At 41.4% G+C, this 27,924-nt stretch overlaps 1 protein-coding gene across 1 annotated transcript; it reads left to right on the forward strand.

The window, feature by feature from the left end:
• Positions 1-22,310: 22,310 nt before the first annotated feature.
• Positions 22,311-26,047, forward strand: LOC123988755. Its single transcript, XM_046289504.1, has 2 exons — positions 22,311-25,316; positions 25,376-26,047. The coding sequence occupies exons 1-2, from the start codon at positions 22,311-22,313 to the stop codon at positions 26,045-26,047; spliced, it is 3,678 nt and encodes a 1,225-aa protein (XP_046145460.1).
• Positions 26,048-27,924: the final 1,877 nt, after the last annotated feature.

Raw genomic sequence — 27,924 nt, forward strand, 5'->3', positions numbered from 1 at the left:
TAGATATACTAATAATAATACTGATAATAAATCTATATTATATATCTAATGCAGATATAGTAATAATGATATTGTTATTAAATGTTGTTCAGGAATGATGGAAATCCTGGATGGATTGCGCTGGGAAAGAATTTTACACTTGCTGGGTCGGTTTCACAAATTGATTTATTTGAGTCAATGATAAAATTGCGTGAACACGATGAATTGACAAATAATGATTGAGCTTACGATGATCAGCTGTGAATCTTTGTGTACAAGAAAATGAATCATCTGAATGATTTTAATTACAATTACAGTGATTCGTCGATGAAGAATGATCTTACTTGAGATGACACATATAAATTATTGATTCGATCTGTCACCTGATCCGTTGAATTGACAATTGAATTGAGCGGCGGTCGTGAACAATAAGCCCCGTTAATTATATTAATTCGGTCCGCTATGGTGATGGTGCCCGTGAGCGCGTGCGAGATTGACACGTGGTTGGCGGCTCACGCTTCAATGAATTATTTGTAGGTGAACATTACCTGGTGATCCTGTTCGTTTGCACAATTGCGATAGATCCTGAGTCGACAGTGAGCGTTTCGGTGATCTTGATCTGGTGTTTGAACTGCACTTTGAGAAATTCCTGAACAAATCTAATGAGCACTTGTTGCTTGCGGTGATCGATGATCAATAATGGCGGCGTAGCGCGCGAGCCGGCGAGAAGACCCCTGCTCACGCGTTACCTAGATGGTCGACTCCCGATCGATAAATCGATCGACCGTGAGCGCCATCATGGCTGAGCGGATTCTCAAACAAATGTATATCACATATCCAATGTAGATATAGTAATAATGATATTTTTATTAAATGCACATTGATCTGTATTAGGGAATCAGTATATTCCATTACATCTAATGTAGATATACTAATAATGATATTGTTATAAAATGTCTATTACAAATCTAACGCAGATATGGTAATAGTGATATTGTAACTAAATGTACACTGATCTGGAGGAAGGTACCAGTATATTACATTATGTGTAATGTAGATATAGTAATAATAATATTGTTATTAAATGTACATTGATCTGTAGGAAGGTATGAGTGTATTACATTATATCAAATGCAGATATAGTAATAATGATATTGTTACCGTTTGAGAATCCGCTCAGCGATGATGGCGCTCACGGTCGATCGATTTATCGATTGGGAGTTGCCCATCTAGGTAACGCGTGAGCAGGGGTCTTCTCGCCGGCTCGCGCGCAACGCCGCCATTATCGATCAACGATCACAGTGAAACACACGTGCAGATCAATCTTTTCGCTCTTCTACAAGTGTTCACGTGCAGATCACCAAAAGGGATCACGATAGCAGCTCTCTGACGAACTCACGAATCCTCAGCGATTGTGCAAGCGACAGGATTCACAGGTAATGTTCATTTACAAGATAATTCATTGAACACGTGAGCCGCCAACCACGTGTCGATCACGCACGAGATCACGGGCACCATCACAGCAGCGGGCCGAATTAATAGAATTAACGGCGCTGAGAAGCTCGCTGCTTGCAAATTGTAAGAGCATTGTTCATGTAACACCACGCAGGTGATAGATCAATTTAATAATCAATATGTTTCGACTCATGTAAAATCATTCTTCACGACGAATCATTGTAATTGAAACTCAGTCAGACGGTTCATTTCTCACGTGTAAAATTCAAAGCGGATCATTGTACGTTTCACCCTCAAGTGTCAGATCATCGTGTTCACCATAATTTTTAAAAAACCGACTCAAATAAATCTATTTGTGAAACCGACCCAGCAAGTGTTAGATTATTTTCCAGCGCAATCCTTCCAGGATTTCCATCAATCCTGAACAGTTACTAAATGTACGTTGATCTGTTGGAAGGTATCTGAATATTACATTATATCTAATGTAGATATAGTAATAATGATGTTGTTATTTAATGTATATTACATATCTAATGCACATATAGTAATAATGATACTATTAGTACATGTACATTGATCTGTATGAAGGAATCAGTATATTACATTATTTCTAATGTAGATGTAGTAATAATGATTTTGTTATTAAATGAATATTACATATCTAATGCAGATACAGTAATAATGACACTGTTATTTAATGTATATTACACATCTAACGCAGATATAGTAATAATTATATTGATACCAAATGTACATTGATCTATAGGAAGGTATCTGTATATTACATTACGTCTGATGCAGATATACTAATAATGATATTGTTATTAAATGTACATTGATCTGTATGAAGTAATCAGTATATTACATTATTTCTAACGTAGATATAGTAATAATGACATTCTTATCTTTATATATATATATATTTCTTCTGTGCGTGTGTATGTGACTGAACTCCTCCTAAACATTTTTTGATCAGATGTGCAGTTTTCGAGATATATCGAGATATTTAAAAGTTCCAAAGCCGTACCAACATTATAAGCAAGAAGAAACACTGTCCCCCCTTTCTTTGAGGTAACTCTGCACTATTCCAAGCTGTATTCACTATTCCGAGCTGTAAATGCCACTTCCAGCGCAGCTGTGCAGAAGAAGAACAAGAAGAAGAAATATCTCGGAATATGAGCGTGACGCCCCTTTCCTTGAGGTACATCTGCAAATATCTCGGAAACAGCGCGAGCTATGGCAAAATGTTAAGAGACCTTGTTTGTAGGAAATTAAATTTCCTACTATCTATGTCCTATGACGTTTTTTGATCAGATGCGTAGTTTTCGAGATATATCGAGATATTTAAAAGTTCCGAATGCGCATCAACATTATAAAGACAAATATCTCGGAAACGGTGCGAGCTCCGGCAAAATGTTAAGAGACCTTTGTAGGAAATCAAATTTCCTACTATTTATGTTCTATGACATTTTTATCCGACTTCGAAAAGGAGGAGGATACTCAATTCGATGAGTATATTTTTTTTTTCTGGCTTTGTTTACCGATTACTCCGAGATGGATGGACCACTCGGAACGAAACCTTTTGCATCTTGTAGGATGTGTCTTCCGATTGGTCCCGTTCAAAAAACATTTTGCATTTTTTCATTCCGAACGCTTTTTATTGCAAAAAAACGTGCTATTTCATGTACGTGCGGTGTACGTTCGCCGATTACTCAGAGAGGGATGGACCAATCGGAATGAAACTTTTTGCGTCTTGTACAGTACAACTCCCCATTGGTCCCGTAAAAAAAATATTTTGCATTTTTTTATTCCTAACGACTTTTTTTTTCTAAATGTACGTTCGCTGATTACTCCGAGACGGATGGACCAATCGGAATGAAATCTATTGCGACTTGTAGGATATGTCTTCCGATTGGTCCCGTTATAAAAACATTTCGCATTTTTTTATTTCGAACGGTTTTCATTATTGCAAAATACGTTCTGGTTCAAGGAATGCACCGATTGCTATGAAAGTTTTCATATTTCGTAGATCATGCCGCGATGATCCGATTTCCCAAAATTTATGTAACTTCTTATTGTTAATAACTATTGTTATTATAATAAAAGGCCTATTCTTTAGGGTTACCCTCAAAGGAATATACCGATCGCGATTTTTCAAACTTGTCCCTGCAAGTAAACTTCGAATACTGCTCGTTCCACTAAAAAGTGTGAAATAAAATAATTTTTAACAAAAAAAAAGTCCGACTTCAAAATGCACTAAAAAGTATAAAATAATTTCCATTTCATTTATATCTGTATTCCACAGCTATTGATACAATCTACTTAATTATTAAATAGGATACTAAATATATTTCAAAGTTTTCGGAGGCGGCGCAAAATTAAAAACTTTTCCTCTACTAGGAAGATCCTAGTTCAGGTGTCGGCAACCAGTGACAAATGACCCAGTTGATAATTTCAAGTAAACAATATTCAATGGGAATCAATATACCCATTACGAATTAACTATACTGCAGTTCACGAGTGACCGCACTTAACTCGCGCAGCTAGTGACCTACTGAGGTCTAGGGAGATTTTTAATAGTGCGTGTGATTCCCCTTTACAGCTTGCTTCTTACCTTGCGTTCACATCATTTTTTTCCGGAAAATAATAGAATTTTCATTGCATCGTGAAACTTTACAATATCATCACCTGTTTTCAGTTATCGTACGTCATATATTTCTGCCCACCATTTATATGATCGCAAAGTATAATAAGAAGCAAGCTGGAGAGGGGAATAACACACGTCATTAAAAATCTCTCCAGACCTAGTGAGCGGCGCGAGTTAAGTATGGTCTCTTGTGAACTGCAGTATAGTGCATGTCCATCAGGAGTGCTGACAATTTCTCATACAATCGTTACAATTACAAATGTTTTCAACCGGACCTATGATTTTTCTCTTACTACTTATTAATTACCAAGTTTGCCATACCACAATCAAATCATTATTGGCAGCACCGCTTGTTCGGGTATTTTAAATTTTGCGCCGCCTCCGAAAACATTGAAATATATTTAGTATCCTATTTAATGATTAAGTAGATTGTATTAATATCTGTGGAATACAGATATAAATGAAATGGAAATTATTTTATACTTTTTAGTGCATTTTGAAGTCGGATTTTTTATTTGTTAAAAATTATTTTAATTGATCAGATGCGCAGTTTTCGAGATATATCGAGATATTTAAAAGATCCGAAGCCGCACCAACATTATAAGGATGAGGAAACACTGTGGCCACTTTCTTTGAGGTAACTCTGCACTATTCTAAGCTGTATTCACTATTCCCAGCTGTGAATGCCACTTTCAGCGCAGCTGTGCCGAAGAAGAACAAGAAGACGAAGAAATATCTCGGAATATGTGCGTGACGCCCCTTTCCTTGAGGTAAATCTGCAAATATCTCGGAAACGGTGCGAGCTATGGCAAAATGTAAAGAGACCTCTTTGCAGGATATTAAATTTCGTACTATTTATGTTCTATGACATTTTTTGATCAGGTGCGTAGTTATCGGGTCATAGATCATAAATAGTAGGAAATTTAATTTCCTACACAAAAGGTCTTTAAACATTTTGTCATAGCTCGTGTTACGTCCGGGTTTATTTTACATAACCCGACCTTGCGTTTCCCGTTTTGTGCGCTGCACTTGGAAGAAATTCCCCTGCGGGAGGCGCAAGGAAGGGTATTGACTTGATTTTCTCATCTTCGTATCCTGTCCGCGCTCCCCCTAACTTGTGTCCCCCCGCACTTGGAAATTTCCCAGCTTGACCGTGCCGTACAAAGAAAACTATCGCTCTCCCCTGCTAGGGAGATACCTCTCCTACCTGCGAAGCATGCGTCAGCCGACCTTTCCACAAGGAATGAATGCAATTAAGTTCGAAATAATTGGTATGAAACGGAATGAAACTGTTTGAATGACTATGGAATGCGAGGGTTTGCGTGACAACCACTGAGGTTTGAAATTGTCGACCAGCGTTCAAGAACGTCGACAATGGACTAAACGTTAAACGTAGAGCGTTTAGAAAATTCGAAACCATTAAAAATCAATGCACGCGGAACTAATAACGATTAAATGCAGTAACGTATTTGCATATATCCGCGATTTGATAGTAATTATAAATATCGATTGCCTTTTTCGTAAACCGTCAAAGTACAAATAATAACGGAATGATTTTACATTATTTATCATTAGCCATTCAATAGTAAGTTAAACATCTATTAAAAAGGGGGCTAGATGCTCTTCGTTACCGAAATACTATTTGCAAATATCATGATAAAAGCCTCTTCGATAATAAATTCAGACAAAGGGCGTAATATAATATTCCAGAAGTATAGAAACTGCGACGCATTAAATTCACTAGGCGTTAGAGGGGTAAAAGAAAGAGATAGCTTACGGAAAGACAGAGTCGGAAGAAAGGTCAAGAAGGGATGAGAACTCGGGAAACGCGCTTATACAAAACCAATACGCGCGGGCCTTCCCCTTCGACACGTACCCTGATTTGCCAAATGATGTCCCCACTTTGGGCCCATGATCGCGGGTCGAACCCTGAGATACGATCGCTTGACTGAGGCAAATCACTCTTCGTCGAAAAATCGTGAGGTACGTGACGGGGAGCCCGTGTTCGCGTTAAGTAATAGTTTACGCGTGAAAATCGTTGTAATTAGCTGACCGGTAAAGTCCTTACAAAAGGCAGAGTGCCGGGAGATTGCGGTTCACGTTTCCGCGTAAAAGACTTTTACGAATACGTAAAACTTCACACTTTTCAATATTCTATCTTTTCTCTTTCGTTGTTAAAATCGCCGTTAATTAATATTTTCCTTTTCCGCGTCGCGTCGTTTGAAATTAGTTTTCGTATCGTCTCGTAACCGTAACACCGTCGAAAGGCCGGTCGCGAACGCGTAGTGCGTGTGACAAGTTTCTCATCTTTTCTTCGCCTTCCAGATTTCCAGACAACACCAGCTACTGAGCAAATTTAATAATATTTTATATTATCTAACATCGAGCTTGGTAAGTTTATCTATTTCATTTTGTCCAATACGACGAATCTGGATTTAGTGAGGCAAAACAGGCGATCTTGAAACCGCGTGTTCTGGAAGTTTTCCCCCGAGATCGTTCTGTTCAACGTTTATTGAAGGTATCGAAGAACATTTCGCAATCTTAATAACAATTCCGTTCGCAGTAATGAGAGGCGGCCCATGAAACCGTTGGTTTTGGAAGTCTTTCCCCTTGGGACCGTTTTCCTCTCATCGTAATTTAATTGCTCATTGAAATCGCCGCTCGAGTCAACTTTAAATTCTGTTCTACGATTCAACAGTTTTCAATATAACCTAATTTCGCCGATCTTGTTAAACATATATCTAAATTGCAATTTTTCTTTCTATATTCCTAACAGCTCGAATTCTTTGTAACCAATTTAATTACTGTTATGCTTTTCTTTTTTGAAATTATATTTCTTTTTGTTACACACAACTAGTTTCAGATTCATTTTAGTTTAACACACTTCCTTCCTAACATTCACGCTAACCATTCTTTGGCACAAATTCGCACGAGGGGCCCGTATGGGACTAGAGCATTGACGAACTCAATATAACAACTTCAGAATCTTACTATAAAAATTAAACGATTCTTTTTAATTGTTCCGATCGTTAACGACCTAACATCGTCGAGCGCGATCGGGACTGGTGGCAGCGAAAATACCGTCCTCATCCGCGTATTAACGCCTAATAATTTAATTATCTTATTTTATTCTTTTCTTTTTATTTTTGTACGTCGCGCGCCGTATCACTCGCTCGCGACGTAACACTCGCACCGTTTCCGAGATATTTGCAGATTTACCCCAAGGAAAGGGGCGTCACGCACATATTCCGAGATATTTCTTCTTCTTCTCGTTCTTCTTCTGCACAGCTGTGCTGGAAGTGGCATTTACAGCTGGAAATAGTGAATGCAACTTGGAATAGTGCAGAGTTACCTCAAAGAAAGGGGGGACAGTGTTTCTTCTTGCTTATAATGTTGGTACGGCTTTGGAACTTTTAAATATCTCGATATATCTCGAAAACTGCGCATCTGATCAAAAAATGTTTAGGAGGAGTTCAGTCACATACACACGCACAGAAGAAATATATATATAAAGATAAGAATGTCATTATTACTATATCTACGTTAGAAATAATGTAATATACTGATTACTTCATACAGATCAATGTACATTTAATAACAATATCATTATTACTATATGTGCATTAGATATGTAATATACACTTAACAACAATATCATTATTACTATATCTACATTAGAAATAATGTAATATACTGATTCCTGCATACAGATCTATGTAGATTTAATAACAATATCATTATTACTATATGTGCATTAGATATGTAATATACATTAAATAACAATATCATTATTACTGTATCTGCATTAGATATGTAATATACATTTGTAACGACCCGGAATGGGTACGTCACTGCACCGACTTGTAGGGAGAGCGGTTCCCTTAGAAGGCGACTCGTAATCAATGTGTTAGGGATTATAGGTTCGTGTGGTTTGCGGTTAAGGAGTGAAATCCAAACACCAATGTGCTAGAACTAATGTAAATTTGTTTATTCAAGAATAAGAGGTAAGTGAATATTAAATTGAAATATAATATACAACAAAATCGCTAGTATCACAATAAGTACGGCTAGAAATAGGAATACAATAAGAAATTATAATTCGTTCGCCCTAGATTGGGAATACAATAAGAAATATGTAATTAGTAGTTAATATATGTAAATAGAAATTAATGATTAGTAATTAGTAATAAATTGTAATAATTATCGATAATAATTGATAGCGCTGACGCGAACGTGGCTTAGTCTTCTATTACAGTCAATACTCTGCTTAATTTTCATTAATGACTATGGAAACTAAATTCCAGAGGTTTGTGCAAAACTATTGGAATCAAGTTAACCTTTCCTATAGGTCGCAATCGGTTTCTGGTAATACCAGAGCTGTGTTAGACGCAGGCCGTCTCAAGGAGCTCGGCTCCTCGCTAGCTCTTTACACTTGAGTGTTGGCTTAGCGTAACACCTGTGTAACACGTTGCGTACCGTGGATAGGAGGTCCACTGATCCGTAGTACTGCACGCCACCAATGGAAGAGAAGGATGAAGCTACTACTCGCGCTCTATTGCTGCCTAAACAGCTCAGCGCAAGCTTTTCTCTACTGTTCAGAGTATTGTCTGTTCCTGACCGTGGTCAGAGAAGATCTGCGTTGAAACCGTCTGGAACGCCTCTATTTATACTCAGATTTTGCTGAGTCGGCACTTTTTTTCCACATAGAGTTTCTTGGGGTAGCTGGGTTTTTCCCCATCACGTGGTGGTCCAGCATCCCCGCTCTAGAATTTCACCCCACCGTATGTTTATTGGGGTTGCGCTGGCGCATGCGCGGTCAGACGTCGACAATTTATCGATAAACTGTTTTACCGTCTGACTTATCGACTGAACTTTAATCGACGAATTTAACAAACTCAGTTATCGGCGAAAATGAAAATATTTATTACAAAAATTTTATACACATTAAACTAAATATTAACAATAAAAATTAAATAAAATACTTTGTATGAAATATAAAAATTAGTTATAATAAAGAAATGAAATCAAAAAGATATTGTGTTTGTTATCGGGTCGTTACACATTTAATAACAACATCATTATTACTATATCTACATTAGATATAATGTAATATACTGATACCTTCCTACAGATCTATGTACATTTAATAACAACATCATTATTACTATATCTGCATTAGATATGTAATATATATTTAATAACAGTATCATTATTACTATATCTGCGTTAGATATGTAATATACATTTAATCACAATATGATTCTTAGTATATCTACACTAGATATAATGTAATATACTGATTCGTTACCAGAGATCAGTGTTCATTTAATAACAATATCATAATTACTATATCCACATTAGATATAATGTAATATACTGGCACCTTCCTACAGATCAATGTACATTTAGTAATAATATCATTATTAGTATATCTGCATTCGATATGTAATATACATTTAGTAACAATATCATTATTACTATATCTGCATTAGAAATAAAGTAATACACTCATACCTTCCTACAGATCAGTGTACATTTAATAACAATATCATTATTACTATGTCCACATTAGAAATAATGTGTTCTCGGCGAGAATTAGAGTTTTCGGAAAAGGCGTGGATTCCGTCTTTTCAAAGACGTGGGCGTCGAGGAGAAGATGAACGACACAGCTTAGCGGTCACTAATTGTGTATAACTTATAATTTTTACACAATGAGTCGTGAATTAAGCACTACCAAAATCCCACTTGTGTTTTAATTTGGGATTACACGATTCACAGACTCGCGGTGCAAGGCACTGAATTGGGATTAAAAATGCTCTAAACTCGAGTAAAGATAAAGCTCTTGGTCGTTGCTGTCGCTTGATAATCGCTCTCTGAATTGCTTTCGCATTAATGCCGTAACGGTTCGAATTTAGGAGTTTTAATATTGGCGAGCGCTCGGATCGGTGGTTAGACAGCGCAGCAGCGATTACTTTTATGTATTTGGTGAAGACGGGATTATCGATCCATGTTACCGACCGAGATATTCGTACGAGTTTGAAGTGCGAAATTCGTACACGTACACACGTTATAAAGATGTAGAAACACCGTGGCCCCTTTCTTTGAGGTAACTCTGCGCTATTCTAAGCTGTATTCACTATTCCGAGCTGTAAATGCCACGTCCAGCCCAGCTGTGCAGAAGAAGAACATCAAGAAGAAGAAGTATCTCGGAATATGTGCGTGACGCATATTTCCTTGAGGTATATCTGCAAATATCTCGGAAACAGTGAGAGCTATGGGAAAACATTAAGAGACCTTTTTTGTAGGAAATTAAATTTCCTGCTATTTATGTTCTATGACATTTTCCGATCAGATGCGTAGTTTTTGAGATATATCGAGATATTTAAAAGTTCCGAAGCCGTACCAACATTATAAGGAAGAAGAAACACTGTGGCCCCTTTCTTTGAGGTAACTCTGCACTATTCTAAGCTGTATTCACTATTCCGAGCTATAAATGCCACTTCTAGCGCAGCTGTGCAGAAGAAGAAGAAGAAGAAGAAGAAGAAGAAGAAATATCTCGGAATATGTGCGTGACGCCCCGTTACTTGAGATAAACCTGCAAATATCTCGGAAACGGTGCGAGCGATGGCAAAATGTAAAGAGAACTTTTTTGTAGGAAATTAAATTTGTTTTTAAAGTAGGAACTTTTAAAATACTCGATATATCTCGAAAACTACGCATCTAATCAAAAAATCTCATACAGCATGAATAGTAGGAAATTTAATTTCCTACAAAATAGGTCTCTTAACATTTTGCCATAGCTCGCACCGTTTCCGAGATATTTGTCTTTATAATGTTGGTGCGGCTTCGGAACTTTTAAATATCTCGATATATCTCGAAAACTACGCATCTGATAAAAAAATGTCATAGAATATAAATAGTAGGTAACCAAATATAAAGGCCCACCAGGTGATATCATGGAACCCGTAACGGCCACCGCGTTAAACGCATTTCTTCGCGGTTTACCGGACGAAATAGGTCGAGCCGTGGAAGCGCGAGACCCGGAAAGGTTAGTAGACGCGCTAGATATCGCTTTGAGAGTAGAAACGCGTTTGAAAGATCGACCGTCCACGTCGTACGATTTTTATCGTCCGTCCTATGAACGCGCTGATGATTACGATTACCGATCTCGTTACCACGACAGCCCGAATAGAAATCGTAGCTACGCGTATCCCAGATACAGCTCGCCGGTACGAGCGCCAGAAACGTCGCGTTACATCTCGTATTCGCGTGATAGAACACCGAGTCCTATTAGAATATTGCACAGGAGAGATTTGACCGCAGAGGAACGAACGTACCCGTGTTGCGCGCATCCTCAGCATATGCATACGAGATCGAGCATGCAGTCGGTTGATAGACGGGAGAATCCACCTACAAGAACGCGTGATTCGCGGCCGCGTGCACCACCTTTGCGCGAGCCGACGGCCGAACCTTCGGGCCGAAGGTCACCGTCACCGGAAGTAAGGGAACGTTTAAACTTGAACACGACTGGTCGTATCGACGCGACGACGAGCCGCCAATCTCCGGAGCGTCGTCCACAGGTGAAGTTCCAATAGAAACCGTACTAGCAATAGAAACGAAACGCGATACTCTGATAGTAAGATTGTCATCTAAAGACTTCCGAATAAAAGAGGTGCACTTCTTGATAGATACCGATGCAAAGATCAATTTGATAAAATTAGATACGTTGCTTACGAACATTCCGATAGCTACGCATGAGGCTACTATAATAACGGGAATTACCCCGCAAAAAGACAGAACAATCGGGACCGCGACAGTCCATTTACAAGGAAAGCCAGTCCGTTTTCATGTCATACGCACAGATTTTCCACTAAGTACAAACGGAATTTTAGGGCAGGAATATCTTCGCCAAGAGCACGCCGAAATTTCGTTCGCGAATAATACACTAGTCACGAGCACAGACCCGGTTCGTCCGATCAGATTCGTCGATCAACGCTCGTTAGATTATCACGAAAGGCGTAAACTAGAACCGCGTACGTACATTATAAAAGCTCGTACAAGACAACCCATCGCGATCGATGTCGTTAATGATAAACTAAAAGAAGGCTCTTTGCCGCGTTTAACGACAGTTGACGGCCTGTATGTCGGCGAAGCTGCTGTTTCGGTTAACAACCAGGGCGTATGCCATGTATTAGCAATAAACTCGCTCAACCAAGACCTTGAATTTACAGTACCTGCACAGGAACTGATACCTTTTGACTATCATTGTTTTCCGGAAGAACAAGATGATACGGATACCGATAGTACACCTAATGTAACGACAGATAGAGTTACAGAAATTCTGAATAGACTACGATTAGACCATTTAAGCGACGAAGAACGTGAGCATGTAGAAATGATAGTCGAGGAATTTCCTGAACGTTTTCATCTTCCATCCGATAAACTACAGGCTAGTAATTACATAAAACATAACATACCGACAATAGACGACATACCACTAAACACACGACAATACAGATTTCCACCCATACACAAACAAGAAATAGAACGACAGATTTTGACCAAATTATCCAATGACATTATTACTCCTTCAAATTCACCTTATAATTCTCCTTTGTGGATAGTACCCAAGAAGCCAGATTCAAAGGGAAACCCGCGTTGGAGAATGGTAATAGACTTTCGTAAACTAAATGAAAAAACAATAGGTGACGCTTATTCTTTACCAAACATCACTGAAATATTAGATCACATCGGAGACGCACAGTATTTTTCCGTTTTCGACTTAGCTAGCGGGTTTCAGCAGATCGAAATGGATCCCAAAGATCGCCATAAAACTGCCTTCAGCACACCAAATGGGCATTACGAATACATTCGTATGCCCGAAGGTTTGAAAAACGCGCCAGCTACATTTCAACGGCTTATGGACCAGGTTTTACGCGGGTTACAAGGTATCGAGGTTTTCGTGTACTTAGACGATATAGTCGTGTATGCGAAAAATTTAGAACAACACGGTAAGAAAGTTCGACGTCTATTCACACGTCTAGCCGACGCCGGTTTAACTTTGCAACCCGACAAATGCGAATTTCTTAAAACCAAAGTCGCGTATCTAGGACATGTTATCAGTAAACGTGGAGTCCGACCTGATCCTAAAAAGATCGTCGCCGTTAAGAATTTTCCGTTAAGAGACCTCCACCTATTCATGATCCGGAAGCCATATCTACTCGAACTCGGCTCAGATCTTCAGATAAACCAACTTCTCAATCTTTATCAACTCCGCTCCATTCAAAACCTGCTATCATAATCACTTCAAATACATCAACAGACATAACTACAGCCAGTGATACATCAGACGTCAATTCAGATGCGTCCGAACCACCAATTTTCGTTCGTCGTAGGAGCGTCCTACCGAGCCTGGGGTCATGCCCGAGAGCACTGGGAGTACCCCAGACCTCAGGACTCGAGTCGGACCTCGCCAATGTAGACTCCGATAAGGAACTTTTTAAAACACCTTATTCAGAAAGTGATCAGGAATTCTTTGACTTTTCACCTGACAAAGAGAATTTAGAACAAACTCAAATCACTAAGAATTCAGATACGGAGACTGACGTTGACGACTTACACAAACACCTAGACGACTTAACGCAACGGACGCATGACGTTACACAGGACACTATAATATACAGACCACATTACCAACCGCAATTACCTCCTACACCACCATCCTTACCGCCAATAGCCGTATCAACACCACAAAATAGAACAATTTCAAAACCGAACCCTCAGACTCAGGATGAAAACACTTTGGTGCAAACCGACGTGTTACCACACACTTCCTCCGCGAATATACTCATGGATTCAGAGGATCTATACTCGGATCCGCCTCGGAAAATAGAAGTTCCAAAAACAGTAACTTTTGCTTCAGAAAACTTGACCTACTACAGGGACAATTATGTGCATTTTCTTAGTAGCGATTTACGACTAGCACCAGTAAGCGAATTGCTCGTCGATATTGGCGTAATAGACCTCGAAACGCTAAGAAAATCGGAATTGAAACCGGGCAGTATAATGGTGACGGACCGCGGTAAACATAAAATTTTTAGCATCGTATTACAGAAGAACTCTAGTGACAATCCTTCGGTCGCGAAATTGGAATCAGCCATACGGAAACTCAAACTAAAGTTATCCGATTTGAACTTGAATACTTTCCGAATTTCGCGATTCGATGATCTTACCGATGCATTACCGCAGGACGTGTTATCCGGGATATTAAGAAAGATTTTTAAAGATTCCGACGTGAAGATCACCCTTTGCTACGGGCGCGTGCAATTACAACCTAGCGAAATTCGAAAGGTAATTATCGCGGAAATGCACGGGAGCCTCGTAGGCGGCCATAAGGGAGTAACGAAAACCTATCAACGAGTACGCGAAAGATTCTACTGGCCGAATATGCGCGCTCAAATAGAGGAGTACATACGACAATGCACGAGTTGTCAAACGCAAAAGATTTCGAGAAATAAAACGCGTGAACCCATGGTTATTACCGATACACCCGTAGAACCGTTCGCGAAGGTAGCGATAGACACTGTCGGGCCGCTTCCAACTACACCTGATGGAAACAGGCACATCCTCACAATGCAAGATAGCCTCACGAAATTTTGCATAGCAGTTCCGGTGCCCAATATTAGGGCAAATACCATAGCTCACGCATTAGTAACTCATCTTATTCTACAATTCGGTACACCAAAAGTCATTCTATCCGACAGAGGTACCAGCTTCCTAAACAGAGTATTTTCTACCATGGCAAGAATGTTTGGCATCCACCACATAACCACTTCCGGTTACCGACCTCGAACTAATGGTGCCCTAGAACGTAGCCATGCAGTACTAGTAGACTATATTACCCACTATCTTGGTGATTTCGACGATTGGGACAGGTTAGTTCCTTTCGCGATTTTTGCGTATAACACCTCCGTGCACGAGGGTACGAAATTTACACCTTTCGAATTAATTTATGGAAAACGTGCACGATGCCCTACGGCATTTTCTGCAACTGACGATCTCCCGACTTACGACGGATATATACGCGACTTGAACGACCGTTTAAACGAAATGCAGGAAATCGCAGGAAGTAACTTAAATCGAGCAAAAATCAAATCGAAATCATATTATGATGCAAGAGCGCATCCATTCAAGGGTAAAGTTGGGGACGTGGCATACGTCCTGGTTGAGCCAAGGGTAGGGAAGTTTGGCAAACGGTACCACGGTCCCTACGAAATAATAGAAATTACACCAAAGCATAACGTTGTGTTAAGGGATAAAATGGGCAACTTCTTTTCTAGACATTTAGATAAATTAAAATTCTGGAAGACAGGAAAGACTTGATAACTATGCACAGTCGGCCTTCTACTCAAAATTTACAACCAGATGATTCGACGAAGAGGCAACCAAGACTGCGTGGAAGGGTCGACTGATGTATTGTGCTTTATTTTGTACATTTTCTTTACAGGAGCGGTTCGAATAATCAACGTACCAGCGTTGTTGGTTTTCCTCATGTAAATTTCGCGAATATTATCTATGTATTTCTGCGCATGCACGATACAAACACCCACGCGACGGCCACGTATAGGAGCACTAGAGAGAAGAAGCGAAGACAGCGTTCCTTTTGTAACTAGTTTGGCCCCTACATCAGGACCAGGAATCTCCAACGCGCTCGTTCGCCGCCTTGAAGTTAACTCAGTACCGCCTGCTGACTTAGCCGTTGCCAGCGCTGATGAACGACCGATCTCTTCGATCCAGAATTGGATGACACAGGCGACCCAGAAGAACAACAAAGGGTCTTATTGGAATCAAAAATCGATTCAGTACACGCAGCCACAACCCTGCGGATGGACTCGGACTTGTCCGACGGGCCAAAATCGAGGGACATTCCACCAGGAGCCCCTGGCGACCTTCCTGATGCTGAGACGGATCCAGTCTACACCTTATGGCGGAGGCAAACTATTAGCCTCTATCTTCACCTTGCGGAGTCCAGACATCGTACGCAACGAGGTAAAGCGGCGGTGCTGAGCCTCTAAGTCGGCGAGTTGGGCGCGAACCATCAAGCACGTGCCCGACGAACATCTTACCTCGCATTTGCTATAACTCTGTGTATCAGCCAAATCTAACATAAGCGCCGGAGGGAAAGCGCGCCGCGAAAACATGCGTATATCACCGCGCGTATGCACCCCCACATCGCCAGGGACGGCAATGGTTCTATGAGGGGGGGGGGGTATTTGTTACGTCCGGATTATTTTTAATAATCCGACCGTGGCTAGGATCTGTTTTCCCTTTTTCTTTACTTTATTTTCGATAGTTTATCAGCTGGTGTGCCTAATTTGTGTGCCTCGTTGGTGCGACGCACTTGGAAGTATCCCAGGCGAGGAACACAAAGAAGGCTATATTTGGCTCTTTCAAATAATACAAATTAATCTTCCTTAGGACGATTGCCGTTGGAACTACGTTTGGAAATGTACAGAAATTTGAAACCGTTAAGGTCAAGGAGAGGTATCATAAACATCCTTCGCCGCGCGGTTAAGCAGTGCGACGCACATGGAGGAATCCCAGTTTAACTGCGCAAAATAAAGAAAATGCGATTTTCGCCCTTATTTTACAAGCGGATACCTCTCATACCTGTAAAGCATGCGTCAGCCGGTCCTTCCACGGGAGAATGAGTGCAATAAAGAGTGAAAGTGATTTGTTTGAAATATTATAAAATGATCTGAATGGGAATGAAAGGCGAGGTTTGCGTGGCAACCACTGAGAGTTTGAAAACGTCGACGAACGTCTAGGAACGTTCGAGACAAAGGTCGACGGGGATCGTAAACGCGTATTGTCACAAATAGGCAACAAAAACTGCCAAGCAATGTTCTGGAACAAATTCCAAGAATATGTTAACGGATATATGTATATTATTCGATATGCGTGAACTTGCGAAAACGCGAATAGAATGTTCCCGAAACTAATTGAAATTAAAACATCAATCTCTTTGTCACGCAAGCCGGAAAATGCGTGTAATAAAACAAACATCGATTATAAAATACCTCGAATGAATCAAAACCCTAATACTATTATTTACGCGAATATTATAACAATTAACATAAATAAAACGTTAATCGACACCAGAGTTTGTTCCTAAAAACTTCGTTAATTTATTAAGAACCGAATAAGATCAAATAAAAGTATTTCGAAGGCATAGAAATTGCGACGCACGAAATTCATGAAGCGCTGTAGGGGTAAAAGAGAAAGACGGTCAACCATTAGACAGAGTCAGAAGAAGGTCAAGGAGGGATGAGAACTCGGGAAACGCGCCTAGACAAAACCAATACGCGCGGGCCTTCCCCTTCGACACGTACCCCGATTTGCCAAATGATGTCCCCACTTTGGGCCCATGATCGCGGGTCGGACCCTGAGATACGATCGCTTGACTGAGGCAAATGACTCTTCGTCGAAAAATCGCAAGGTACGTGACGGGGAGCCCGTGTCCGCGTAGAGACAGAGTTGTCTACGGTATCGTGAGATCGGATTGCTCGGCAAAGTTCCTCCGTGTAACGAGGCAGAGTGTCGGGAGTGTGTCAATTCGCGATTATCGTGTCAAAGACTCATACGGATACGTAAAATCCTTTCACACTTTTCAATATCCTATCCTTTTCTCTTTCTATTTCAAATCGTCCATTAATTAATATATTTCTTTTTCGCGTCGCGTTGTATTTCGTATGTTTTGTCAATCGTATTCCGTAATTCGTAATTCGTAACAAGGCTCAAACGCGAACGCGTAGGGCGTGTGCAAATTAGTTCTCATCCTCTCTTCGATTTTCCAGATTTCAGACCATCACCACAGCGTCCAAAATACGGAATTTATCGCAAATATTTTACTTTTTGTATTACATCGAATTGGTGAGTTGCACATTTTATATCTTCGTTAACACAACGAATCTGGTGTCGAGTGAGGGCAAAACGGCAATCTGAGAGACTGCTAGTCGTGGAAGTATCCAACTAGATCGACCCGTTCTAATTGTAAAAATCGAGGTAATCAACAAAATAATTTTCCGTCTATACGCGCACAAAGACGGCCCATGAGACCGTTAGTTCCTGGAAGTATCCAACTGGGTCCGTCTTCTTTCGGATCGTAAAATATAATAAAACAAAGATATAATAAAACACCGAAGTTCGAATTACGATCTTTAAAGTCAGCGTAGCTTTTTCCTGGCAGTTTTCTGTTAAAAGTTCGTTCATTTACTTACAGTAATTTAACATCCGTTCTAACATATTATTTTCTAACATTTTACTCATATATTTTAAACAGCTCGTATACTTTGTGAACTAAACTATTTTGTTGTACCTATTTTTCTCAAAATTATACACATCTTACCCATATTCAACTTTTAATCATTTGCATTCAAACACCCTTAACATTTCCTTAATAACACGCCTACCTTCTTGCACGAATTCACGCGAGGGGCCTGTATAGGACCAGAGCATTGACGAACTCAATAATTATATTCAGAATCTTACTTCAAATTAAACGATTCTTTTTAAATTGTTCTGATCGTTATCGACCTAACATCGTCGAGCTCGATTGGGACTGGACGCAGCGAATAATACCGTTCTCATCCGCGTATCAATCGTTAATTAATTTTCTATTCTTATTATTTTTAAATTTGTACGTCGCGCGCCGTATCGCGCTCGCGACGTATCAAAACTAACGTCCGTGATGATATACTCGTAAATGTACGTTTTCGCTCCATTTAGCCAAAAAATCGAACTTTAATTGCGCTCCGAAATATTTCAGTCCTGGCGGCGTATTGCTTCGCCTCTTAGAACCGATTAATCAAAAATTTTAACAATCTTATTTTTACATTCTGTACGAACGATCCACCGTTAAACGCTATTAAACTAACGCCTGTGATGTTATAAATGTACATTTTCGCTGCATTTAGGTAATTTAATTTCCTACAAAAAAGGTCTCTTAACATTTTGCCATAGCTGCTCACCGTTTCCGAGATATTCGCAGATTTACCTCAAGGAAAGGGGCGTCACGCACATATTCCGAGATATTTCTTCTTCTTCTTGTTCTTCTTCTGCACAGCTGCGATGGAAGTGGCATTTACAGCTCGGAATAGTGAATACAGCTTAGAATAGTGCAGAGTTACCTCAAAGAAAGGGGCGACAGTGTTTCTTCTTGCTTATAATGTTGGTACGGCTTCGGAACTTTTAAATATCTCGATATATCTCGAAAACTACGCATCTGATCAAAACATGTCATAAAACTTAAATAGTAGCAAATTTAATTTCCGACAAAAAAGGTCTATTAATATTTTATCATAGCTCGCACCGTTTCCGAGATATTTGCAGATTTACCTCAAGGATAGGGGCGTCACGCACATATTCCGAGATATTTCTTCTTCTTCTTGTTCTTCTTCAGCACAGCTGCGCTAGAAGTGGCGTTTACAGCTCGGAATAGCGAATACAGCTTAGGATAGTTCAGAGTTAGCTCATAGAAAGGGGCCACAGTGTTTCTTCATCCTTATAATGTTGGTTCGGCTTCGGAACTTTTAAATATCTCGATATATCTGGAAAACTACGCATCTGATCGAAAAATGAGTCGGAAACTGAATTTCCTACAAAAAAGGTCTCTTAACATTTTGCCATAGCTCGCACCGTTTCCGAGACATTTTCAGCATTAGATATGTAATATACATTTAATAACAATATCATTATTAATATATCTACATTAGATGTAATGGAATATACTGATTCCTTACTACAGATCAATGTACATTTAATATCAATATCATTCTTAATATATCTACACTAGATATAATGTAATATATTGATTCGATACTACAGATCAATGTACATTTACTAATAATATCATCATTACTGTATCTGCATTTGTTCAGGATTGATGGAAATCCTGGATGGATTGCGCTGGGAAAGAATTTACACTTGCTGGGTCGGTTTCACAAATTGATTTGAGTCAATGATAAAATTGCGTGAACACGATGAATTGACAAATAATGATTAAGCTTACAATGATCAGCTGTGAATCTTTGCGTACAAGAAAATGAATCGTCTGAATGATTTTATCATTGACTCAAATAAATCAATTTGTGAAACCGACCCAGCAAGTGTAAATTCTTTCCCAGCGCAATCCATCCAGGATTTCCATCAATCCTGAACATTTGGTCCTTCGAGCCGGATTGCGCCCTTGCTGGACTCGGTTTTCACAAAAATTGTTCATTGATCATTGTTCGTCTCAAGTCTTTGTCTCGTGTTCGTAACGGTTTCGGTGGTCGGCCATCTTGGCATTTCTCTTCCATTCAAATTCACTGACACTCTCGCCACTCACCAGGTGGCGCTCAGACGAATCACCCGCAGTCGATAAGGAAGATCGATCCAACGAACGCTCACCAAGTCTGATCAACCCGCTCATCACTGATCATCAATGGCTCACCAAGGGAAAAGCTCAGAGAAATGGAGCGAAATGGACAGCTCAAAGGAGTCGCTGGAGGTGCCAGAAAAGAGCGCATCAGGCCGCTCATCGCCCGCTCTGGTGGCAACGGAACCAGCTCGCCGCACACCGTCGCCGCATTCACATGCAACGCGCTCAACGGCCACGGATCAATTGCCGATCGAGCTGCAGCTCAAAGTGCGGACTCAAAAGGGACGGCTCCGCAATGCTCACGATATCCTGACTTCCCTCAAGGAAGAAGCAGAGCGTCTCTCCAAGGAGGAGCTGGACGACGCCAAGGCTCAACTCGACGAGGCCATCAAGGTGTTCAACAAGGAACATGCACACTTTGAGGTGGTGTGGCCAAAGTCCCAGGCAGATCACCCATACTTCACAGAGGACTGCCACTATCAAATGCAGCAGATCGGCACTCAGGCAAAGAAGATCATAGCGAAGAGATCAGCGGAACTGCCAGCTCAACCGTCCGCTCAATCAGGAAAGTTGACGTATTCCAAGTCGAAGCTGCCCGACATCGCGTTGCCAAGGTTCACGGGCAACTACACGGAGTGGCCGTCCTTCCTGGAGTTGTTCACTTCCGTAGTGTGCGGAAAACCAGAGCTCGATCAAGTAGAGAAATTCTACTACTTGAAGGGTTGCCTGCGAGGAGAACCAGCTCAAATCGTGGCCAGCCTACCGCTCATCGGCTCATCACTCTCCGCAGCTCTCGAAATGCTCAAGCAGCGCTATGAGAACAAGCGGCGCCTCGTCCAGGCTCACCTTGACCAATTGGTTTCATTGCCGATGGATCAAGATCACACTAAGGCATTGAGTCAGCTCATGTCGACCGCCATGGAAACTCGGCACGCAGTGCAGAACCTGATCGAGCCAGGCAAGCTCGGCGACTGCCTGCTCGTCCATCAGGTGTGCCGGAAGATGGACCACGCCACAAAGGAGCGATGGGAGACCACCCTCGGGGTCACCACCGAGTACCCATCGTTCCAGGAGGCCATGGAATTTATCACTTCACGCATCCGAACACTAGAGCAGTTGGCCGATGATAAGACGAGAACGTCGGCCAGCAAGACCGCTCAAAGTAAGCCCGCTCAACCGATGGCTCAACAGACGATCACAAGCAGGCCAGCTCACGCAGCAGTCGCAGCAAGGCCTGCAGCTCAAGCTCGCCCGTCAGCTCCTCGCACCACCGAAAGGCCCCACCTAGAACGGCCATCGCCCTTCGAGTGTTGCGACTGCTGCGGAGGGCAACACTACATTGTGGCATGCGCGCTCTTCAGGAGCATGACGCCCAAAGTGCGAGCTCAAACTATTGAGGACAAACGCCTGTGCTACAATTGCTTGGGCAGGCACAGCGTGCGAGCGTGCAAGTCAGCTCAAAAGTGTAAGCACTGCGGGGAGAAACATCATACGATGATTCATGAAGGCGAGCCGAAAGCAGCTCAAGCTCAAGCCGGCTCATCAAAATCGGCCTCATCATCTGCTCAAGCCTCAGAATAAGATGCAGGTGCAGTCGTCACCAAAACGGTTCTGGCTCGCCTCAAGACCGACTCAACACTCCACAACGTTCGTCTGCTCATCGACTCCGGATCAGAACTCTCTTTCATCTCCGAAGAATTAACCAGCCAGCTCAACCTTCGGAGACACCGATCATCCATCACAATAATTGGTGTTGGTGGAACAAAATCAACTGAAACAAAGGGTGTGGTCACTGTCATACTCCAATCGATGCATTCACAACAGACTGTCTGCATCCAGGCTCACGTGCTCACAGCCGTAACGACAATCCTGCCATCGTTCTCAATGAGAACTCCGGATTGGCCTCACATTAGAAAATTGAGGTTGGCGGACAATGATTTCTTGACACCACGACCAGTCAATTTAATCATTGGAGCGGATTTCTACGGAAGGATCATCAAGCCAAATATCATCAAGGGCTCACCAACAACACCAATTGCTCAACTTTCCATTTTTGGATGGCTCGTCGTTGGCCCAGTCAACGAATCACATTCAAACACTCATTATTCACATTTTGCAGTTGCTCAAGACGACCAGAGCAATCTGCAAGAGCTGCTCACCAAATTCTGGGTTCAAGAGGAATCACCAATGGATATTCCAAGCACGCTCACTCCGGAGGAAGAAGAATGCGAATCACATTTCTGTGCGACTCACACTCGTGATCACACTGGAAGGTACATCGTTCGCATTCCACTCAAGGCACCAGCATCGCTCTTAGGCAATTCACACAAGATTGCTCAAAGATGTCTACAAAGCACTTTGCGACGACTCTCCAAGGATTCAACATACAACCAGCTCTACTTCAAGTTCATGAAAGAGTACGAAGAATTAGGACACATGGTAAAGGCTCAAGATCACCAAAGAATTTCATCAAGAGAAGCTGAGAACGTTGGGCCTGATGGGGAGATGACCTTGGCACATGATGCTTCGGCATCAGGAGGGTTGAGGGTCTCTTCTGACGGTTCAACACCTCAGACCTCTGCTCATCTTCAACCATATTATTTGCCTCACCATGGAGTTCTACGTCTCGACAGTTCAACAACGAAGCTCAGGGTTGTATTCAACGGATCAAAAGCTACGACATCAGGCAAATCAGTCAACGATTTAATGCATACTGGTGCTAATTTGCTCTTGAATGTTACAGATGTTCTAATTTGGCTTCGCCATTATTACCACATTTTTGCCACAGACATCACAAAAATGTATCGCCAGGTAGCAGTTCACAAGGATGATTGGCATCTCCAGCGAATCCTTTGGATCGATGAAGACCACAATGTCATCCCTTACCAGCTCACAACTGTCACGTACGGTACAAAGGCGGCTCCCTTCCTGGCGACACGAGCACTCATGCAACTTGTTCACGATGAGGGTCATCGATTCCCTCTGGCAACGCCTTCGCTCACACATGGCAGATATGTGGACGATATTTTTGGAGGAGCAGACTCAATCTCGGAACTTGTGGAGGTCGCTCAACAGCTGATTGCATTGTGCAACGCGAGCGGATTTCCACTCGCAAAATGGCATGCGACTCACCCAGATCTTCTACGGGCTGTTTCGTCATCCACACAATCGTCAGCTCCCATATCATTTGACGACTGCACTACCAAATTACTCGGAATTCAATGGATGCCTCAAACCGACAATTTTGGCTTTTCATCCACGATCACAGATCAACCAAGTAAGTGCTCAAAACGCCTCGTATTGTCCGAAGTGGCTCGGATATTTGATCCATTAGGTTTCGTCTCACCGGTAATAGTACGAGCAAAGATACTATTGCAAGAACTCTGGCTACACAAAATCAATTGGGACGATCCATTACCGTCTCAAATTGCATCACGATGGTTCATCATCAGAGAAGATCTCAACAGCTTGGCCAAGCTATCGATCCCAAGATGGTTCAACACATGGAGCAATTCAATTGTCGAAATTCATGGATTCTCTGATGCTTCTCAACTTGCCATGGCAGCGGTGATTTACATCACCGTTAGCTCTCCGTCCAACGACTCAATGACGTCACTTGTCTGCTTCAAGACAAAAGTTGCACCACTGAAGAGGCTCACAATACCAAGATTGGAGTTATCTGCCGCACTCCTATTGGCAAAACTCACAAAATATGTTCAATCAACGCTCAAGGTGAAGATCAATGCAACGCACCTGTGGACGGACTCTCAAGTTTCGCTCATATGGATCAAATCGCAAGCATCATGTTGGAAGGATTATGTTCGGAACAGAGTCATTCAGATCCAAGAACTCACTCCAAATGCGCATTGGAGGCATGTTCCAGGTACTTCTAATCCAGCCGACTGTGCTTCCCGAGGCATTTCGACAGATCAACTTCAACGATTCGAGCTTTGGTGGAAAGGTCCTCCCTGGATGGCTCGAAATCAAGATCATTGGCCAGAGCAAAAGGAATTCTCAACTCTAAACAGCGAGCTCGAAGTGAGATCCAATGTCTCACTCTTTGCTTCAGCTCAAAAGCTAAGTTATCATTGGGATCTCATTTACAAATATTCATCTCTTATTAAGCTGTATAGATTGACTGCACTTTGTTTCAGGTTTGCCTCACGGCTTAAGAGAAAGCTCGAAACTCCTCCTGTGATCATCATACCATCCTGCGAAATGGAGAAGGCGCAGCTCTTCTGGATTCACGCGACTCAACACTTGTATTTCACCAGCGAAATCAAGACGCTCAACTCAGGCTCAACCTTGCCTGCAACTCACCCCTTCAGTCGCCTCACCGCCTTCATCGATTCACAGGGAACAATACGAGTAGGAGGAAGACTCACAAACACTGCGCTCAGCAGGGATGAAAAACATCCAGCGATCCTCCCACGGGACGCTCACCTGTCGAAGATCATCATTGAAGATGCTCACAAGCGAACATTTCACGGAGGAACGCAGCTCACGCTCGCATACATTCGACAACGGTACTGGATCATCGGTGGCAGAGCTCCTGTAAAATCTCACATTTTGAGATGTGTCGTGTGTGCTCGTCAGAGGGGGATTCGTGCTCGTCAGATGATGGATCAACTACCTCTCTGTCGAGTCACACCATCACGACCATTCGCTCACACCGGTGTCGATTATGCAGGACCGATCACAATGAAAAATTCAAAGGGGAGAGGCTCGAAAACAATCAAAGGATGGATCTGCGTGTTCCCTACAGAAGATTCTCATCACGAAAAGGGATCGCACACAAGTTGTACTCTGACTGTGGTACAAATTTCATTTGAGCACAGGCAGAGCTCAAACGCCTGTTCACGTCAAGTTCACAGGAGCACCGACAGATCGCATCGATTCTGTCAGCTGACAGCACTCAATGGATGTTCAACCCACCAGCTGCTCCTCACATGGGAGGAAAATGGGAAGCTGTGGTGAAATCAATCAAGTACCATCTCAGGAGAACAATTGGTGAGCTCTTACTAACATTCGAAGAGTTTTCCACTCTCCTCACACAGATCGAAGCGGTGCTCAACTCAAGACCATTGGAGCCGCTCAGTGACGATCCCGACGACATCTCTGCGCTCACCCCAGGACACTTCCTCATCGGTTCAGCGCTCAACACGATACCAGAACCATCACTGCTCGACGTCTCACCAGGTAGATTGTCGAAATGGCAACTGATCCAGCAGAGGGTTCAACACTTCTGGTCTCAGTGGTTTCGACACTACCTGCAGAGACTTCAATCGATCTCAAAGTGGCATCATCCATCGAACGACATCAAGACAGGCTCGTTGGTGCTGCTCACGAACGAGCATCTTCTACCAAGCAAGTGGCCACTCGCAAGAGTGACCGAAGTTCACCCCGGCAAGGATGCCCTCACCAGGGTTGCAACCGTGAAGACTGCAACCACGACTCTCATCCGACCGATCACCAAGCTTGTCATCCTGCCTGTTCACCATCAAGCTGAGCTCACCTCTGCAGAAACATCATCAACGAGTTGCTGATGGCGGGCGGAAATGTTTGAGAATCCGCTCAGCCATGATGGCGCTCACGGTCGATCGATTTATCGATCGGGAGTCGACCATCTAGGTAACGCTTGAGCAGGGGTCTTCTCGCCGGCTCGCGCGCAACGCCGCCATTATCGATCACTGATTCACACCGATCACCACGTGCTCAAATGGTCTCTTTGAGTCAATGATAAAATTGCGTGAACACGATGAATTGACAAATAATGATTAAGCTTACAATGATCAGCTGTGAATCTTTGCGTACAAGAAAATGAATCGTCTGAATGATTTTAATTACAATCACAATGATTCGTCGATGAAGAATGATCTTACTTGAGTTGAGACATATAAATTATTGATTTGATCTGTCACCTGATCCGTTGAATTGACAATTGAATTGATCGGCAGTCGTGAACAATAAGCCCCGTTAATTATATTAATTCGGTCCGCTATGGTGATGGTGCCCGTGAGCGCGTGTGAGATTGACACGTGGTTGGCGGCCCACGTTTCAATGGATTATTTGTAATTGATCTGTACCTTTCGCAATCCTGTTGCACTGCACAGTTGCAGAGGATTCCTTGGGTCGTTTGAGCGGTCTTGATCGTGTCTTGATGATTCGCACTTGAACAAACTTGAGAATTCACGAGCACGTGGTGATCGGTGTGAATCAGTGATCGATAATGGCGGCGTTGCGCGCGAGCCGGCGAGAAGACCCCTGCTCAAGCGTTACCTAGATGGTCGACTCCCGATCGATAAATCGATCGACCGTGAGCACCATCATGGCTGAGCGGATTCTCAAACAGCATTAGATATGTAATATACATTTAATAACAATACCATTATTACTATATCTTCATTAGATATAATGTAATATACTGATACCCTCCTACAGATCAGTGTACATTTGGTAACAATATCATGATCACTATATCTGCATTAAATATGTAATACACATTTAATAACAATTTCATTAGATCAATTCATCTCCATTAGATGTAATGGAATATACTGATTCCTTATAACAGATCAATGTACATTTATAACAATATCATTATTACTATATCTGTATTAGATATGTAATATATATTTTATAACAGTATCATTATTACTATATCTGCGTTAGATATGTAATCTACATTTAATCACAATATCATTCTTAGTATATCTACATTAGATATAATGTAATATACTGATTCGTTACTACAGATCAATGTACATTTAATAATAATATCATTATTGGTATACCTGCATTGGATATAATGTAATATACAGGTACCTTCCTACAGATCAATGTACATTTAGTAACAATATCATTATTACTATATCTGCATTAGATATGTAGTATACATTACATAACAGTATCACTATGACTGTATCTGCATTAGATATGTAATATACACTTAATAACAATATCATTATTACTATATCTAACATTAGTTATATGCGATATGCTGAAGGCTTCCTACAGATCAGTGTACATTTAGTAACAATATCATTATTACTATATCTGCATTAGATATGTAATATACGCATAATAACAACATCATTATTACTATATCAGCATTAGATATGTAATATACATTTAATAACAATATCATTATTACTATATGTGCATTAGATATGTAATATACATTTAATAACAATATCATTATTACTATATCTACATTAGATATAATGTAATATACTGATTCCTTCGTACAGGTCAATGTACATTTAATAAAAATATCATTATTACTCTTTCTGCATTAGATATAATGTCATATACTGATACCTTCCAACAGATCAGTGTACATTTAATAACAAAATCATTATTACTATATCCACATTAGAAATAATGTGTTCTCGGCGAGAATTAGAGTTTTCGGAAAAGGCGT

The sequence above is a fragment of the Osmia bicornis genome, unplaced genomic scaffold (genome assembly GCF_907164935.1).
Source record: "Osmia bicornis bicornis unplaced genomic scaffold, iOsmBic2.1, whole genome shotgun sequence".
Lineage (NCBI taxonomy): Eukaryota > Metazoa > Arthropoda > Insecta > Hymenoptera > Megachilidae > Osmia > Osmia bicornis.